Source organism: Microcaecilia unicolor, chromosome 1, assembly GCF_901765095.1.
Source record: "Microcaecilia unicolor chromosome 1, aMicUni1.1, whole genome shotgun sequence".
Classification (NCBI taxonomy): Eukaryota; Metazoa; Chordata; class Amphibia; order Gymnophiona; family Siphonopidae; genus Microcaecilia; species Microcaecilia unicolor.
In genome coordinates this window covers 755,842,616-755,860,508 of record NC_044031.1, presented here as the reverse complement: position 1 = coordinate 755,860,508, position 17,893 = coordinate 755,842,616, and the positions used below count along the sequence as shown (strand labels likewise).

The 17,893-nt window shown below is 45.6% G+C and overlaps 1 protein-coding gene across 1 annotated transcript in view; it reads left to right on the top strand.

The window, feature by feature from the left end:
- FAM169B (family with sequence similarity 169 member B) overlaps window positions 1-17,893 on the top strand; it is a 104,901-nt gene that overhangs the window by 35,053 nt on the left and 51,955 nt on the right. Inside the window, 3 exon segments of the mRNA XM_030192706.1 lie at window positions 3,768-3,867; window positions 6,304-6,389; window positions 17,694-17,874. Coding sequence (XP_030048566.1) covers window positions 3,768-3,867; window positions 6,304-6,389; window positions 17,694-17,874 — 367 coding nt within the window.

The window sequence follows — 17,893 nt, the reverse complement described above, 5'->3', positions numbered from 1 at the left end:
TGGATTGCCCACTGTTGGAAACAGGATGCTGGGCTTGATGGACCTTTGGTCTTTCCCAGTAAGGCAATATTTATGTACTTAGGTAAGTTGTGATTCTTTATTCAATGCATTTATTCTATTTGCTTTTCCAAATTTGTTGGCATCCTGCTTTGTGCTCTCATGTTGGAAGTGCAGGAGATAAACTTTGATGAAGATGATTTTTCTTGCTTGCTTTTGTTGTTGCTTTTCCAGAGGAGCTATCACTTGGTTATATCCTCTCTGTCTTGGCTCATCAGTGGTCCTTTTAGGTAGTTGGCATTAACGTGTAGTATTTTAAAAGCAGCTTGTTCTGCCATACCACAGTGCCCTCTAGAGGACAAATGTAGTAGTACCTACCTTTCTGCACTAACCTTGGCAATGCAAAAACACCCAAAGCAAGTCACGTGATTAGAATATACGCAGGAGTTTTCTGCCCCTAACAGCTTTAAGCTTAAGAAGGAAGATGAAAATGGTGGGCACTATGGGGGGAATTCAATGAATGGTGCCCACTCTAGGCGTCGGAATGGTCCGCGCTAAGCTAGAATTCTCTAAAGAGCGCTGTGCGCAGAATGACCTTTATAGAATTCTGGTTTAGAGTGCATTTCATGCCTAACTTTGGGCACGAGTATTTACACCTGCCACGCACAACTGATCCCTAAAAATAGACCCAGGAACTGGGGTATTCTAAATTATACTGGAGGAAATTTGTCAAAACTGAAAAATCGTACAAAACCCACAGCAAACATAGAAACATGATGGCAGATAAAGGCCAAATGACCCATCCAGTCTGCCCATCCTCTGTAACCCCTAATTCTTCCTGTTCCTAAGCGATCCCACATGCTTATCCCATGCCTTTTTAAATTCTGGAACAGTCCTCGACTCCACCACCTCCACCGGGAGGCTATTCCACACCTCCATCACCCTTTCTGTGAAATAATACTTCCTTAGGTTATTCCTAAGCCTATTCCCATTATGACATCACAATATGAGCTCTGGTTACGAGACTGAATCTCTTCACACTAAGGGGGGAAAGCAAGCCAAGAATAGGACAATTGAGCCATTGTGACATCACTGATGAGGTTGGCTCTTAGGCATTGGTGGAATAGAAACATAGAAACATGACGGCAGATAAAGGCCATATGACCCATCCAGTCTGCCCATCCTCTGTAACCCCTAATTCTTCCTGTTCCTAAGCGATCCCACATGCTTATCCCATGCCTTTTTAAATTCTGGAACAGTCCTCGACTCCACCACCTCCACCGGGAGGCCATTCCACGCCTCCACCACCCTTTCTGTGAAATAATACTTCCTTAGGTTATTCCTAAGCCTATTCCCATTATGACATCACAATATGAGCTCTGGTTACCAGAGACTAAAACTCTTCACACTAAGGGGGGAAAGTAAGCCAAGAATAGGACAATTGAGCCATTGTGACATCACTAATGAGGTTGGCTCAGGCATTGGTGGAATGAGGCATTATGACATCACAATATCAGCTCTGGTTAACAGAGACTGAAACACACTAAGGGGGGAAAGTAAGCCAAGAATAGGACAATTGAGCCATTGTGACATCACTGATGAGGTTGGCTCTTAGGCATTGGTGGAATAGAAACATAGAAACATGACGGCAGATAAAGGCCATATGACCCATCCAGTCTGCCCATCCTCTGTAACCCTTAATTCTTCCTGTTCCTAAGCAATCCCACATGCTTATCCCATGCCTTTTTAAATTCTGGAACGGTCCTCGACTCCACCACCTCCACCGGGAGGCCATTCCACGCCTCCACCACCCTTTCTGTGAAATAATACTTCCTTAGTAACATTATAACTAACTATGTTACTATGTTACTAAGGAAGTAACTAAGGAATTAGTAGTAACTAAGTTACTAAGGAAGTATTATGTCACAGAAAGGGTGGTGGAGGCGTGGAATGGCCTCCCGGTGGAGGTGGTGGAGTCGAGGACCGTTCCAGAATTTAAAAAGGCATGGGATAAGCATGTGGGATCGCTTAGGAACAGGAAGAATTAGAGGTTACAGAGGTTGGGCAGACTGGATGGGTCATATGGCCTTTATCTGCCGTCATGTTTCTATGTTTGCTGTGGGTTTTGTACGACTTTTCAGTTTTGACAAATTTCCTTCAGTATAATTTAGAATACCCCAGTTCCTGGGTCTATTTTGTGCGGCTGTTAGCTTTGCTTTCAAAATCTGTGCTCTGGTTCACAAAATTACCTACGGTGAAGCCCCGGGATACATGACAGACCTGATCGACCTACCAACTAGAAACATATCCGAATCAACACGAATGTACCTAAATCTGTATTACCCAAGCTGCAAAGGACTCAAATACAAATCAACTTACGCATTCAGTTTCTCCTACATAAGCACACAACAGTGGAACGCATTACCAAAAGCCTTGAAAACTACGTACGACTACCTTAACCTCGGGAAAACACTAAAAACAAACCTGTTTAAAAAGGCATACCCTACCGATCCAACATAAATGCCTGATCTCTGCAACACAACAAAACTAAAGTACGTAATGGACATAACACAACTCTTCCGGTGTACGATTCTCTAATAGTACAACAGAAGAGTCTGCAACACAGCATAACCAACGATCGTACTGGACATTATATAATCTTCCCTTTCTTCGAACCCCTTTGTGCCTGATTCTGTATTTGTTTCTCTGCCGGACTGGCTAATGCCTTACGGCACTATGTAAGCCACATGGGGACTTCTCTGGCTTCAAACTTAACTAAGTCGGAGGCAATGGCCAGTTCAGAGAAGGTAAGGCAATCTTGAGGTAATACCTTCCCGTTACGATGGGCTCAGGATTCGTTCCGGTACTTGGGAATACAGTTGCCAATGAATCCACAGTTTTTATATGATAATATTACTAAATTGCTTGGGGACACTAGGCAGAGGCGGGCACTTTGGTTAACGCTTATGGGACGGATTCAGCTTTATTGCATGATAATCTTCCCGAGATGGCTGTATGTGTTGCAGTCGCTCCCTATTTGAGTCTTGCATAGAGATTTGGACTCCCTAAGGAAAATGTTGATCAAGTTCTGCTGGGGGGAGGCAGCAAAGGTTTCTTGCGATTTGGGAGTCCTATTTCAACAAAATTTTACCGGCAGCTCGAAGTCAAATCATGAATAGATTCTCCCTGGACTGTTGAGGGTGGCTGGGTAAAGGGGACCAGGCATCGCAGGGAAGGGTTAGGGTGGTAGGGAACAGGAGCCAAGGCATTAACGTGCAAGGGTAGGTTGGGACCTGAAGGGAAACAGTCCAACCTACTTCCAAGAATTTTACAACCATGTTGATATTTACGATTTGGTGGGGATAAGTATGGGGGGTTTGAGGAGAAAAGGGAGAAAACATGACGATGAGGACTTATTATTGGTCTTTGGTGAAAGCTTGATGTTATCATGCTGGATTGTTGGAGTTTGTTACAAATTACACAAGAATGTATTGTAGTACAATATATAGTAAATCTATAATTTTTTTTGTTCAGATTTCAAATATATTTTGTGGTCTATTAGTCTCAATTTTGTACATAAAGAAATATCCTATGTTTCTGTAATTAATCAAATTTCTTTTAGATTTACTATACAGAGTACGAGTCGGACAGTAGAAAAATAGAAAAGTCGGAGTCAAAGGTTTGCTGTACTGACTTCACAGCTCTGCTTAGAAATCATCAAATTTCGCTGGTCTGGTGCATTCTGAAAGATTATGGTGCATATTTTTCAGGTTCAAATTGAAGAATCCACTATTTCTCTCCAACCTTTGTATCACGAGGACTCCAAGCACAAAATTTTGGTTTTAGTAAATCCCAAGGACAAAGCTCAAGGTCAGCATCTGCTAACATTATTACAGTGCTTTGTTCATGCATTCCTGTGTTTCATTGTTTTAAGCGTCTCAAGTTCGTGTAACAAATGCCTGGAATGTTCTTTCTGCAGGGACAAGGCTGCATTCTAACCTTCAGATCCTGCATAGGGTCACTGTGTGCGCATTAGAAAGGTCATGCCAGCTAATCTGACTGGGCGATTTGACCTCTTCTGTATGATGAGCTGAATTGGCCACTTGTGTTTGCACTTGTTTACTTTGCAAAGCGTTTTTTGCATCTGAGCTTTGCTTCCTGCAAGTGATGGCTTAGATTATTTTTTTCTCAGAAAGGGAAAGGGAATGGGACTTGACATACTGCCTTCCTGTGGTTACAGTCAAAGCACTTTACATATTATTTAAGGTATTTATTTTGTACCTGAGGCGCAGTGCCTCTTGTGGTAATTTGGCGCGTGTCTGAAAAATAATTTTTATTTTCGGATGCGCGTATCGGACGGGCGCCAAGTGGCATTTGGAGCACGTGGGTCATTACCACCCGGTTGCCGCGTCCGACTTTACCGCTAGGTCAATGGTTGGCGGTAAGGTCGCAGACCCAAAATGGACGCGCGGCAATTTTGATTTTGCCGCATGTCCATTTTCGGCAACATTTTTTTATTAAAAAGGGCTTTTTTTTACAGGTGTGCTGAAAAATGGATTGGCGCGCACCCAAAAACCTGCGCCTACACTACCGCAAACCATTTTTCAGTGCACCTTAGTAAAAGGACCCCTAAGTGAGACTGGCCCAGAGTCAAAAGGAACTGCAGCGGGAATCGAACCCATTTCCCCAGGTTCTCAGGCCACTGCACTAAGCACTAGGCTACGTCTCCACTCCTGCCAGCTTAAGCTTTAAAAATAGAATATAAGAAAACCTTGTTGAGTGAGGCCACAGTCGATCTAGCCTAGCATTATGTCTCTGAGAGTGGCCAGATCCCCAAAATTAGGTCTGTTTCTCAGAGCTCATTTCCAGGATGAACAATGGCTCTCCCAAATCTATCTAGCTAATAATATTTTATGGAGTTTTCCTCTAGGAACTTGTCCAAACCTCTTTCACTTGATCACGTCCTCTGGCATCAGATTCCACGACTTAACTATGCGCTGTCTTCTGTAAGGAGCCGTCTAGATTTCAGCACGAAGAACGTGTGGGGATGCTGGAGTTACATTCTAAATCTCAAAGATATATCCCAACACCCACACACATTAATTTAGCAAGAAACGCAAGAGGAAAGGCTGAAGCGTCTAAGGTTCTTCAGCTCGGAGAATAGATGGCTGAGGGGAGATATGATAGGAAGGGTATGGAGTCCAGGTGTGCGGATGTTATAATGCCGTTGTATCGCTCCATGGTGCGACCGCACCTGGAGTATTGTGTTCAGTACTGGTCTCCGTATCTCAAAAAAGATATAGTAGAATTGGAAAAGGTACAGCGAAGGGCGACGAAAATGATAGTGGGGATGGGACGACTTTCCTACGAAGAGAGGCTGAGAAGGCTAGGGCTTTTCAGCTTGGAGAAGAGACGGCTGAGGGGAGATATGATAGAAGTGTATAAAATAATGAGTGGAATGGATCGGGTGGATGTGAAGCGACTGTTCACGCTATCCAAAAATACTAGGACTAGAGGGCATGAGTTGAAGCTACAGTGTGGTAAATTTAAAACGAATCGGAGAAAATTTTTCTTCACCCAACGTGTAATTAGACTCTGGAATTCATTGCCGGAGAACGTGGTACGGGCGGTTAGCTTGACGGAGTTTAAAAAGGGGTTAGATAGATTCCTAAAGGACAAGTCCATAGACCGCTATTAAATGGACTGGAAAAATTCCTCATTTTTAGGTATAACTTGTCTGGAATGTTTTTACGTTTGGGGAGCGTGCCAGGTGCCCTTGACCTGGATTGGCCACTGTCGGTGACAGGATGCTGGGCTAGATGGACCTTTGGTCTTTCCCAGTATGGCACTACTTATGTACTTATGTACTTATCTATAAAATGGTGAGTGGAGTGGATAGACGTGATTCGTTTGTTTACGCTTTCCAAAAATACTAAGACTAGGGGGCATGCGATGAAGCTAGAAAGTAGTAAGTTTAATTATGAATCGGAGAAAGTTTTTCTTCACTCAACGTGTAATTAAACTCTGGAATTCGTTGCCAGAGAATGTGGTAAAGGCGGTTAGCTTAGCGGAGTTTAAAAAAGGTTTGGATGGCTTCCTAAAGGAAAAGTCTATAGACCGTTATTAAATGGACTTGGGGAAAATCCACTATTTCTGGGATAAGCAGTATAAAATGTTTTGTACTTTTTGGGATCTTGCCGGGTATTTGTGACCTGGATTGGCCACTGTTGGAAACGGGCTCAACGGCTAGTCTCTATGCAGATTTGAGAATGGTGGTTCTTTTTTTTTTTTTCGTTGTTCTCCTAGTTTTGGCAGTATATGTGAACAACTCATGGTGGGGCGTGGAAGATATTTTGAAGACGTCTGACCCGAACCGTAAGGGAGTGATACAGGTTAGTATCTGCTGTTGGAGTGGAGCTGTGATTCGTCCTGTACACTTCCACAGCCGTTTTCAGGCTATTCTATCTACTATAACTCCTGTACTGCATGGTTAGCCATCTGATTTGAAAATGTCTTCTGTTTGGCACTGTTATTTCTTTTATCACGCAGTTCTTTCTGTTATGCTCTTTTTCCATCCTTTCCCAAAAGTACCTGTGTGTTTAACGCGTTGGCTGCTACAAAGGTTTCCTCAAAAAGGGAGTGAGTCGATGGGGTACTCGTCCAAAGCTGTAAGGAGGGAAGAGCCCTAAATCTCTCTTGGAAGGGAAGATGTTCAAGGGGAGATAGTGGGTCAGCAGGGACAGATATGGCCAAGAAACAGGAGACTGGAGCAAAATAGTTCTTAAATCAGAAGATAAACGGAAGGATAAGTGTAAGTGAGCCAGCCAAGAAATCAATCACATCTGGTCGTATCTGCTCACGTAAGTTTTAGATCTGCATCTGTAGGCTTCACCTTCCATCTTCCGGGCTAGTGCCCACCCTACCCCATGCTGTCATGATGTTGCACAGTATCCAGCAATAATTCTTATGCTGAAGGAATTAAACAGTTTTCTGTTAGTGCAAAATAATTTTTCTTTATAAAAATGCCCTCTTGTCTATTAAGGGAGCACTGAAATTAATCTCTGGAGTTCAGGGGTCCCCCAAATACAATCCATGAAGGACACAAACAGTTCTGTTTTTCAGGATTTCCCAAACGATTATTCGTGAGATATATTTTCATGTAGTGGAGCAGTGCCTGTACCTTTTAAATATAAACTGGAACTGTCAATATTGTATTTGCTGTGACAGGAAGACAGACTGAGGTAGTTTTGCTTTCAAGTTGTGGACATCGGTTACAACAGGCCTCGACAAATTTTCACCGAATCTAGGAGCCGCCCCAAAACTTAGGACCTGACGGCTGAAACCTCTTTCGTTTCTCTTCCACCCCACACCCAAAGTTGTTCACAGTGAAACTGAAGTGTGTATATTGGAGGGTGGAATTCCTTCGACGATCAGCAGTGACTCCGTTAGAAACTGATTTACTAAGACTTTTCCCATTCTCAAGCCACATTATGTCTCACCAATACTTTATCAACAATTACCCTCCTCAGTCCCTTAAAGTACCATTGCACATCACAGCCAAAAGCCAGAAGTTTCCCTTCTGGAAACATCTTGTCAGCACTGTGACATTACCCACCCGATAGGTGAAGCAAAGAGGTAATGGCCTCTTTTTCACATTATCATGGCATGGGTCCTCACCGCTGTCTCCCATATTCCCCTGCCTTAGCCTTCACCCAGTCTGTCTGTCTCTCTTATAACTCACCCCCCAGCCTTCATGCAGTCTCTCTCATAATTCACTCCCTTCCAGCCTTCATGCAGTCTCTCTCTCTCTCTCATAACACCCCTCAGCCTTCATGCAGTTGCTCTCATAACTCTCCCTCCTTCCAGCCTTCATGCAGTCTCTCTTATAACTCTCTCTCCCAGCCTTCATGCAGTCTGTCTCATAACCCTCCCCCCTTCAGCCTTCATGCAGTCTCTCTCATAACTCACCACCCTCCAGTTTCGATGTAACTCTGAGGGGCATAATCGAAAGGGGTGCCCAAATTTCCCTGAGGACGTCCTCGCAGGACGTCCCGGCGAAGGGGTGGGGAAACCCGTATTATCGAAACAAGATGGGTTTTCATCTTTCGTTTCGATAATACGGTCGGGGACGCCCAAATCGTGAAATTTAGGTCGACCTTAGAGATGGTCGTCCCCGATTTTCAGCCATAATGGAAACCGAGGACGCCCATCTCAGAAACGACCAAGTGCAAGCCATTTGGTCGTGGGAGGAGCCAGTATTCGTAGTGCACTGTTCCCCCTGACATGCCAGGACACCAACCGGGCACCCTAGGGGGCACTGCAGTGGACTTCAGAAATTGTTCCCAGGTGCATAGCTCCCTTACCTTGGGTGCTGAGCCCCCCAACCCCCCCCCCCCCCCAAAAAAAAAAAACTCACTCCCCACACCACTACCATAGCCCTAAGGGGTGAAGGGGGGCACCTACATGTGGGTACAGTTGGTTTCTGGTGGGTTTAGAAGGGGTCACATTTACCACCACAAGTGTAATAGGTAGGAGGGAGATGGGCCTGGGTCCGCCTGCCTGAAGTGCACTGCACCCACTAAAACTGCTCCAGGGACCTGCATACTGCTGTCAGGGAGCTCAGTATGACATTTGAGGCTGGCAAAAAATATTTAAAAAGTATTTTTTTAGGGTGAGAGGGAGTTAGTGACCACTGGGGGGAGTAAGGGGAGGTCATCCCCAATTCTCTTCAGTGGTCATCTGGTCAGTTTGGGCACCTTTTTGAGGCTTGGTTGTAAGAAAAAATGGACCAAGTAAAGTCACCCAAGTGCTCGTCAGGGACCCCCTTCTTTTTTCCATTATCGGTCGAGGACGCCCATGAGTTAGGCACGCCCCCGTCCCGCCTTCGCTGCGCTTCCAACACGCATCAGTGAACTTTGGTCATCCCCACAATGGAAAGCAGTTGAGGACGCCCAAAAGCGGCTTTCGATTATGCTGATTTGGGCGACCCTGTGAGAAGGACGCCCATCTCCCGATTTTTGTCGAAAGATGGGCTCCCTTCTCTTTCGAAAATAAGCCTGTCTGTCCCTCGCATCTTGCCATTGGGCAACTTGCTACTTTCCTACTTACCCACAGTGGTTCAGCTCACTGTTGTTAGCTTGAGCCATGTAGTGCAGGAAGCTTGGGTACTCTCAAGGTTTCAAGTCCCATGAGGTTCAAAATCGCGAGAGTACCCGAGCTTTCTGCACTGAGCTTACAACAGTGAGCTGAACTGCTGTGGGCGGGTAGGTAAAGTTTTCTGAGGCAGCACAAAAATAAGTAATATAAATTTGGGGGCAAGAGATCAATTTCTAGGTGCCATGGCGACCAGGCTCCTGGGATTTGTCAAGTTGGGTTAGAGTATGGATACTTCAGTAATCCTAGTGATACTAGGACAGGATTTCTATGGACTTCATAATATTATATCCTTTATTTTACAAACCTATCCTCATGTAAATAACAGTGTTTACAGTGTAGATTGCATACTTATGCATGTCAAGTTTGGGGAAGATGAGCCCTTGGATTGTGACGAGGTTGGCTCTGTGCTACGTAAGTGCCATGCAGGTCCTTGTCAACGGTTGCTGATGGGACCGCCTGGCAAAGGCTGGGAGTTGGAGAAGGTAGAACTGGACTCGGACTGGTTGAGGCATAGGACTAGGCAATGTGTATCAGACTGGCTGGAACACAACAAGGGCAGTCTAGAGGTTGGCTCTTAAAAGAGCTCTTGGAGTTGGCTCTTAAGAGAGCCTTTTGGGGCTGGCCCGACTGAGTCGAGGCCAGAGAATAACTAGAACATCAGGGCTGGACAACTGGAACAAGCAGGGCTGGAAGCCAAGCAACGAACACTGGAGAAGCACAACTTTAGAAGCCTGTTGCCAAAGCACTGGTGGAGTGTAGAGTACTTCCTTAAATATCCCTTATCCAGGAAGTAAAATCTTCTGTAAGTGCCCCATCTAGGGCTATAAAAGGGAAGTGCAGCAACCAGGAAGTAAAAACTCAAGACTCTAGGCACGGAATGCTTCAGGACTCTAGCGGCTTTCTGAACAAGGTGAGGGGCATCCCCTCCTGAAGCACCCTCCCCAGCCTCCTAGGTTTGGGCGTAAAGGGATAAAGGTGATGAAAACGCCTAATGGTTACTGGGGCTCACACGTTGACAGCCGGTTCACATGTATTATCTACCGGTCCATAACCCTTCCAGGCCAGGAGATAGTGTAGTCTTCCCCTGATGCTCATAGTGTCCAGTATGTCCCGTATCTTGAACTGTGGGTCAGTGGTAACTGCAGGTGTAGGTGGTGGAGGTTCCTTAGCTGGTGTAGGTTCCTTAGCCGCTGCCCTCAATAACACCACAGGTTTTAGCAGGGAAAAATGGAAGGTGTTGTGGGTGCGCATGGTGGGGGAAGATGTAATCAGTGCATAACTAGACCCAGCTGACGTTGCACTGCAAAAGGACCGATGAACCCGGGTGTGAACTGCTGAGAGGGCATCTTGAGCCAAAGGTGCCTGATGCTCAGCCACACCCCCTTCCCAGGGTGAAATGTGGGGGCTGGCTGTCATTTGCGATTGGCCTGCTTCTTGTAGTTGGCTGACACCTGCATGAGTAGTCGCTGAGTTTGGTGCCAAATTTCCCGGATATCTCCGGCCACTCTATGGACCGCAGGCATGGAGGTGGAAAGGCAGTCCAGTACTGTAATCCAGGGATGTTGCTGATATACCTCACAAAATGGAAGAAGTGCTGGTCACTATACTAACATGGTTATTATATGAGAACTCAGCCTAAAGGAGTAGAGGCACCCAGTCATCTTGGCGCTCATTAATGTTGGCTCTGAGGAAGCATTTTACTCTTTCTGTCTGGCCAGTAGACTTAGGGTGATAGGCTGAGGAGAAGTCTAGCTGAATGCCAAAGTACTTACATAGCTTCTACAAGAAGAGAGAGGTGAACTCCACGATTGCTGACAATGTGTTCCGGTTGTCCATGGAGATGAAAAATCTCTTTGCTAAAGAGCTGGGCCAAGGAAGCCACTGACGAGAGGGAGTTCAGGGGAACAAAGTATGCCATCTTCGAAAAGTGGACTACCACCACCCAGATAGTAGTATATCCTTGAGAGAGTGGAAGATAGGTGATTTCAGCAACTATGAGGTTTTCCTGAGCTCTTCAACAATGGCATTGCAGTGTGAATCATCTACACATGAGCACTTAATTTGCATTGACCCCTGATGCAGGCGCTTGGTCGCTGAAAGGAGTCATTTCAATAAAAAGATTGTTCTGTCCTGTGCCTGAAGGTCCACTTGTGCTTTTTTGTTTGCTTTGGTTTCTTGCTGTACTTGGAACCCTCTCTTCTCTCTTCTGTAGAGAACTTCGACAGAAACTGCAGTAATTTGGAACGTGAGGACAGTGCCATGCAGACTTTTTTATAGTCTGTGTCCTGCAAATGACAAGATGAATTCAAATAGGCTCCTGTAGATGGAACATAAAGATAGAGCTGGGCGGACTTCTATGGCCTATGTCCCTAAAATAATAAAGAAAGACGACGATCAAGTGTATAATATCACGTTCATTGTTGAGTCAATCTAGAATTGAGGATGAATGAGACTGTTGGGCAGACTGGATGGACCGTTCAGGTCTTTATCTGCCACCACTTACTATGTTTCTGGGTTGTCTTACTGCTTAATTGAGAAGCCAAGTATGTTTTTTTTGTTTTGTTATATTTGTACCCTGCGCTTTCCCACTCATGGCAGGCTCAATGCGGCTTACATGGGGCAATGGAGGGTTAAGTGACTTGCCCAGAGTCACAAGTAGCTGCCTGTGCCTGAAGTGGGAATTGAACTCAGTTCCTCAGGACCAGAGTCCACCACCCTAACCACTAGGCTTCCTAGGACCAAAGTCCACCACCCTAACTACTAGGCCACTCCTCCATTCGATACAGTGAAAACAAGCTTGAGTTCCATCTGATCCAGTTTCTTCATCCAGTGCATTTATCAACTTAGGGTTCTTTTATCTCATAATGGAACTAGAGTAACATGGACTGAGGTAAGTGCTAATTAAAACATAATTTATCATGTTATCTGATTATCATTTCAACAGTATACTTTTACAAGTAGAACTCTAATAAGCTGTATTTGTGGCTGAAATGTCTACCATGCTCATCATGTTTTTGATTCTCTGGGCATTTTCCACCTTGTTCTCTTTGTGCTTTTCCTTATATAACCAAGGATGGGAACACTTAACAGTGACACAGGATGCTGAAAACATCACATGGGGACCATTTTTGCAGCAGTTTTATTGTTTTCTACCCTGTCATGTTCTGGACAAAGCTTTGGCTTTTTATTTATCAACAAATAGAAAAAGCCCGTTTCAGGCAGAAAGGAAACGGGCGCTAGCAAGGTTCCCCCCTCCCCCAGTTCCAGACCCCTCCTTTACTCCCCCCACCCCCCAGGTCCAGGCCGAGGCCCGTCCCTCCCGGTCCGAGTTCCAGATCCCACCTCCCTCCCTCTGAGTTCCCGACCTGTGCCTTCCTCCCTCCGATTTGCTGCCCCCCCATCCCCTCGTAGTTCCCGACCTGTGGCCCCCCCTGTCGCGACCGTCTTGAGCCCCCCTTCTCGTGGGCAAACCTCCCCAGCCGCCGTCGCATACCTGTGCTGGCTTGGGACCTCAACCTGGCTTGAATGAGGACCCGCGTTGGAATCAGTTTGTGCTCGTGCGTCTGACGTCTGACGCACCACACAAACAGATTCCACGGCGTAGTGCATCATGACGTCAGCAAGGCTTCGGAGACCCAAAGTTTTGGATGCAGGCAGCCAGGTTTTCGAATGTTGGAGGTGAGAATGATTATATAGGATTTGAATTTGAGATACCACCTCACATATGCGTGCCAAAGTAGATACATTAAAAATATATAACATACAGTTACCAAAAGTAAAACAAGGATCATAAATATTCAAATACAGGAAGCAATAAATACAATCACTGATTCCTCCTAGTAAATAAAACCCATTATCTTTTTAAGCCTCAACCAGGAAAGAACCACTGGCAATAGTGTGGGCTCTCACTTTTTAGCAGATTTTGAATCATTTACAGCAGGGGTGGGCAACTTTGGTCCTCGAGGATTTCCCCAATGAATATGCATGAGATCTATTTTCATGCACTGCTTTCATGGTTGCCCACCCCTGATTTACAGCCTACACAATAAACTCTTGGACATACCTGGATAAAAAGAATTGTAGCGGTCAGTTCTGCTAATGATTAAGTCCTGAGCCGTGCTTTGCAAGCTATAGAATGTAAGGGGTCCTTTTACTAAGGTGCGCCGAAAAATGGGCTGCGCTGGTGTAGGTGCATGTTTTGGGCACGCGCAAATCCATTTTTCTGCTCGCCTGTAAAAAAAAAAAAGGCCTTTTTAAAATTTTTGCCGAAAACGGACGTGTGGCAAAATAAAAATCGGCACGCATCCATTTTGGTTCTGAGACCTTACCGCCAGCTGTTGACTTAGCGGTAAGGTCTCACGCGTTAACCGTGCGGTAATCGTCTACACGGGTAGAATGACGATTACCGCCTGCCGCCCGCCGGAAAATAAAAATCTTTTTGTGGTGCGTGTAGCGGACATGCATCAAAAATGAAATTACCACAAGGGCCACGCAGTAGCTGGGTGGTAACTCGAAATTGACGTGCGTTGGGTGCGTGTAGGTACCTATGCAGCTTAGTGAAAGGGCCCCTAAGTAAGACTATCATTTCCTAACCTGTTTTGCTTAAGAAAAAATGTTTCAACAACCAATGAGACCTGGATAAACATCGCTCAGGGTGCTCCACATGGAAGCCCTGATTTTACAACTTAACGTGCAAATTCTGGATTTTTTTTGTGAAACTATTGTGATGTACAACTAATTAAGGAGTCAAGTTTTACATGTCAAAATTTTTTGGCTTTGTGAGGTGATTTTTAAAGCCAGAGGGAGACACAATTGCCCGCTCACTCATTCCTCAAAACACCAGGTCCCAATGAACAGTTAGCTTACACATGTGTATGATTCAGAGGAGGTGTAAATGCCAATGGGGCAGGGGCGTAGCCAGACACCCAATTTTGAGTGGGCCTGGGTCCAAGATAGGTGGGCAGAACTCCACCCTGTCCCACGAGTGATTTGGTCTCTCCCTCTCTCGCCTGCATGCCATATGGTCTCTCAAACATTCCCCCTTCTCTGCATACCTTTTAAATAGCAGATTTTCACCGGCAGCGAACAGCAACTAATACGCACTGCTCATGTTGGCTCCACAGCCTTCTCTCTGATGCAACTTCCTGTTTCCACATAGGCGGGAATACATCAAAGGGAAGGCTGTGGGGCTGGTGTGAACAGTATGTGTCAGTCACTGCTCGCTGCAGGCCAAGATCTTCTATTTGCAAGGTATGCAGCAGGGACAGTTGTTGGGAGTTTCGGCTGGTGGGGCTTGGGGATCCCTGCCAGCCACATCATAGGTGTGCTGCTACTGGGTGGGCCTCAGCTCAAAATGGTTGGGCCTGGGCCCATCCAGGCCCACCCTTGGCTTCGCCAATGCAATGGGGAAATGCCCCCCTCCCCACAAGTTGCAGAGCTGGCTATGTCCGGAGAGAGAGCCCTGATATTTCAGACTGTCTTTCACGACCAGCACAAAGGAAAGGATGCCTGTGTACTGTGCAAGGTGGTGTTATCTAAAGTAAGATTTTAGGATTCAGTTTTCCCCATGTGTACTCTGAATCTAGAAACCTGAGATGACATGTGCTTTTACTGGGGGGTGGAGTCACCAAGTGCATGCGTTGACTGAAAAATGCACTAATCTGTGCATATTTTTACATGATCTGCTTGAGCAGGCATAATGACCAGGCCTTCAGCCAACGTAGGCATTATTGCTACTGGATTTATTTATTTATGTATTTCTACATTTATATTCCGCACAATAATTAAAACCATCAACAAGGAATAAAACAACTCAATAACACAATATTACCATCAGCCACTCAACAAATTTCAGACATTAGTTTCACTCCAGGTTACCACAGGAAAACCTTCCCAGAATTCATTTTTTATTTTTTGTTACATTTGTACCCCGCCCTTTCCCACTCATGGCAGGCTCAATGAGGCTTACATATTGTATACAGATACTTATTTGTACCTGGGGCAATGGAGGGTTAAGTGACTTGCCCAGAGTCACAAGGAGCTGCCTGTGCCTGAAGTGGGAATCGAACTCAGCTCCCCAGGACCAGAGTCCACCACCCTAACCACTAGGCCACTCCTCCACTGTTGCTACTATTTGAGATTCTACATGGAATGTTGCTATTCCACTAGCAACATTCCATGTAGAAATTGGCCCTTGCAGATCACCAATGTGGCCGCGCAGGCTTCTGCGAGTCTGACGTCCTGCACGTCTGACTCACAGAAACAGAAGCCTGCGCAGCTTTCTACATGGAATAGCAACATTCCATGTAGAATCTCAAATAGTATCTATTTTATTTTTGTTACATTTGTACCCTGCGCTTTCCCACTCATGGCAGGCTCAATGCATCTTACATGGGGCAATGGAGGGTTAAGTGACTTGCCCAGAGTCACAAGGGAGCTGCCTGTGCCTGAAGTGGGAATTGAACTCAGTTCCTCAGTTCCCCAGGACCAAAGTCCACCACCCTAACCACTAGGCCACTCCTCCACTGTTGCTACTATTGGAGATTCTACATGGAATGTTGCTATTCCACTAGCAACATTCCATGTAGAGGTCGGCCCTTGAAGATCACCAATGTGGCCGCGCAGGCTTCTGCGAGTCTGACGTCCTGCACGTCTGACTCACAGAAACAGAAGCCTGCGCAGCCTTCTACATGGAATAGCAACATTCCATGTAGAATCTCCAATAGTATCTATTTTATTTTTGTTACATTTGTACCCTGAACTTTCCCACTCATGGCAGGCTCAATGCGGCTTACATGGGGCAATGGAGGGTTAAAAGACTTGCCCAGAGTCACAAGGAGCTGCCTGTGCCTGAAGTGGGAATCGAACTCAGTTCCTCAGTTCCCCAGTCGGCCCTTGCAGATCACCAATGTGGCTGCGCAGGCTTCTGCTTCTGTGAGTCAGACTCACAGAAACAGAAGCCTGCGCAGCCTTCTACATGGAATGTTGCTAGTGGAATAGCAACATTCCATGTAGAATCTCCAATAGTAGCAACCTTCCATGTAGAATCTCCAATAGTAGCAACATTCCATGTAGAATCTCCAATAGTAGCAACAGAATCTCCAATAGTAGCAACATTCCATGTAGAATCTCCAATAGTAGCAACATTCCATGTAGAATCTCCAATAGTATCTATTTTATTTTTGTTACATTTGTACCCTGCGCTTTCCCACTCATGGCAGGCTCAATGCGGCTTACATGGGGCAATGGAGGGTTAAGTGACTTGCCCAGACTCACAAGGAGCTGCCTGTGCCTGAAGTGGGAAACAAACTCTGTTCCTCAGTTCCCCAGGACCAAAGTCCACCACCCTAACCACTAGGCCACTCCTCCACTGTTGCTACTATTTGAGATTCTACATGGAATGTTGCTATTCCACTAGCAACATTCCATGTAGAAGTCGGCCCTTGAAGATCACCAATGTGGCCGCGCAGGCTTCTGCGAGTCTGACGTCCTGCACGTCTGACTCACAGAAACAGAAGCCTGCGCAGCCTTCTACATGGAATAGCAACATTCCATGTAGAATCTCCAATAGTAGCAACATTCCATGTAGAATCTCCAATAGTATCTATTTTATTTTTGTTACATTTGTACCCTGAACTTTCCCACTCATGGCAGGCTCAATGCGGCTTACATGGGGCAATGGAGGGTTAAAAGACTTGCCCAGAGTCACAAGGAGCTGCCTGTGCCTGAAGTGGGAATCGAACTCAGTTCCTCAGTTCCCCAGTCGGCCCTTGCAGATCACCAATGTGGCTGCGCAGGCTTCTGCTTCTGTGAGTCAGACTCACAGAAACAGAAGCCTGCGCAGCCTTCTACATGGAATGTTGCTAGTGGAATAGCAACATTCCATGTAGAATCTCCAATAGTAGCAACCTTCCATGTAGAATCTCCAATAGTAGCAACATTCCATGTAGAATCTCCAATAGTAGCAACAGAATCTCCAATAGTAGCAACATTCCATGTAGAATCTCCAATAGTAGCAACATTCCATGTAGAATCTCCAATAGTATCTATTTTATTTTTGTTACATTTGTACCCTGCGCTTTCCCACTCATGGCAGGCTCAATGCGGCTTACATGGGGCAATGGAGGGTTAAGTGACTTGCCCAGAGTCACAAGGAGCTGCCTGTGCCTGAAGTGCGAATCGAACTCAGTTCCCCAGGACCAAAGTCTACCACCCTAACCACTAGGCCACTCCTCCACTCATTCCTCTTTTACCTAAACTTTCAGAGTCTGTTCTTGCTTCCCAATTGACTTCTTATTTAGATGATGTGTAGACGTTCCTGGAAGTGTAGGTTGGGTGCAGTGGAGGCAGAGTTGTGATGTATGCATGTATTTTATAAAATGCATGGATAATATGGGTAGAGGGCATGTGCACATTTATACCTTCTTAAATCAGTATTAGATTAGAATTTGTGTGCAATCGGAGGTAGGTCTGGGACCCTCATAGGAGATCTCATTGTCTAAATGTTCTCCTTTAATTTTTGGTCTTGCTGGGCCTCCCAGGTTCGTTCTTTTGAAGAAAGGATTGTCCTTTTTGTCCTGAACTGCCTTATTTTTGGCACATTGGAGAGGATTCCCAGCGAGGACGGATCCACTTTCTTTGTAGCCCATTCTGCTGAGGAGTATGCGAAGATCGTCTGGCAGGCTGGAGAAGCTGTTGGTTTTTATACTGTCAAAAGCAAAGGTAAGAGGACTGTATGGTT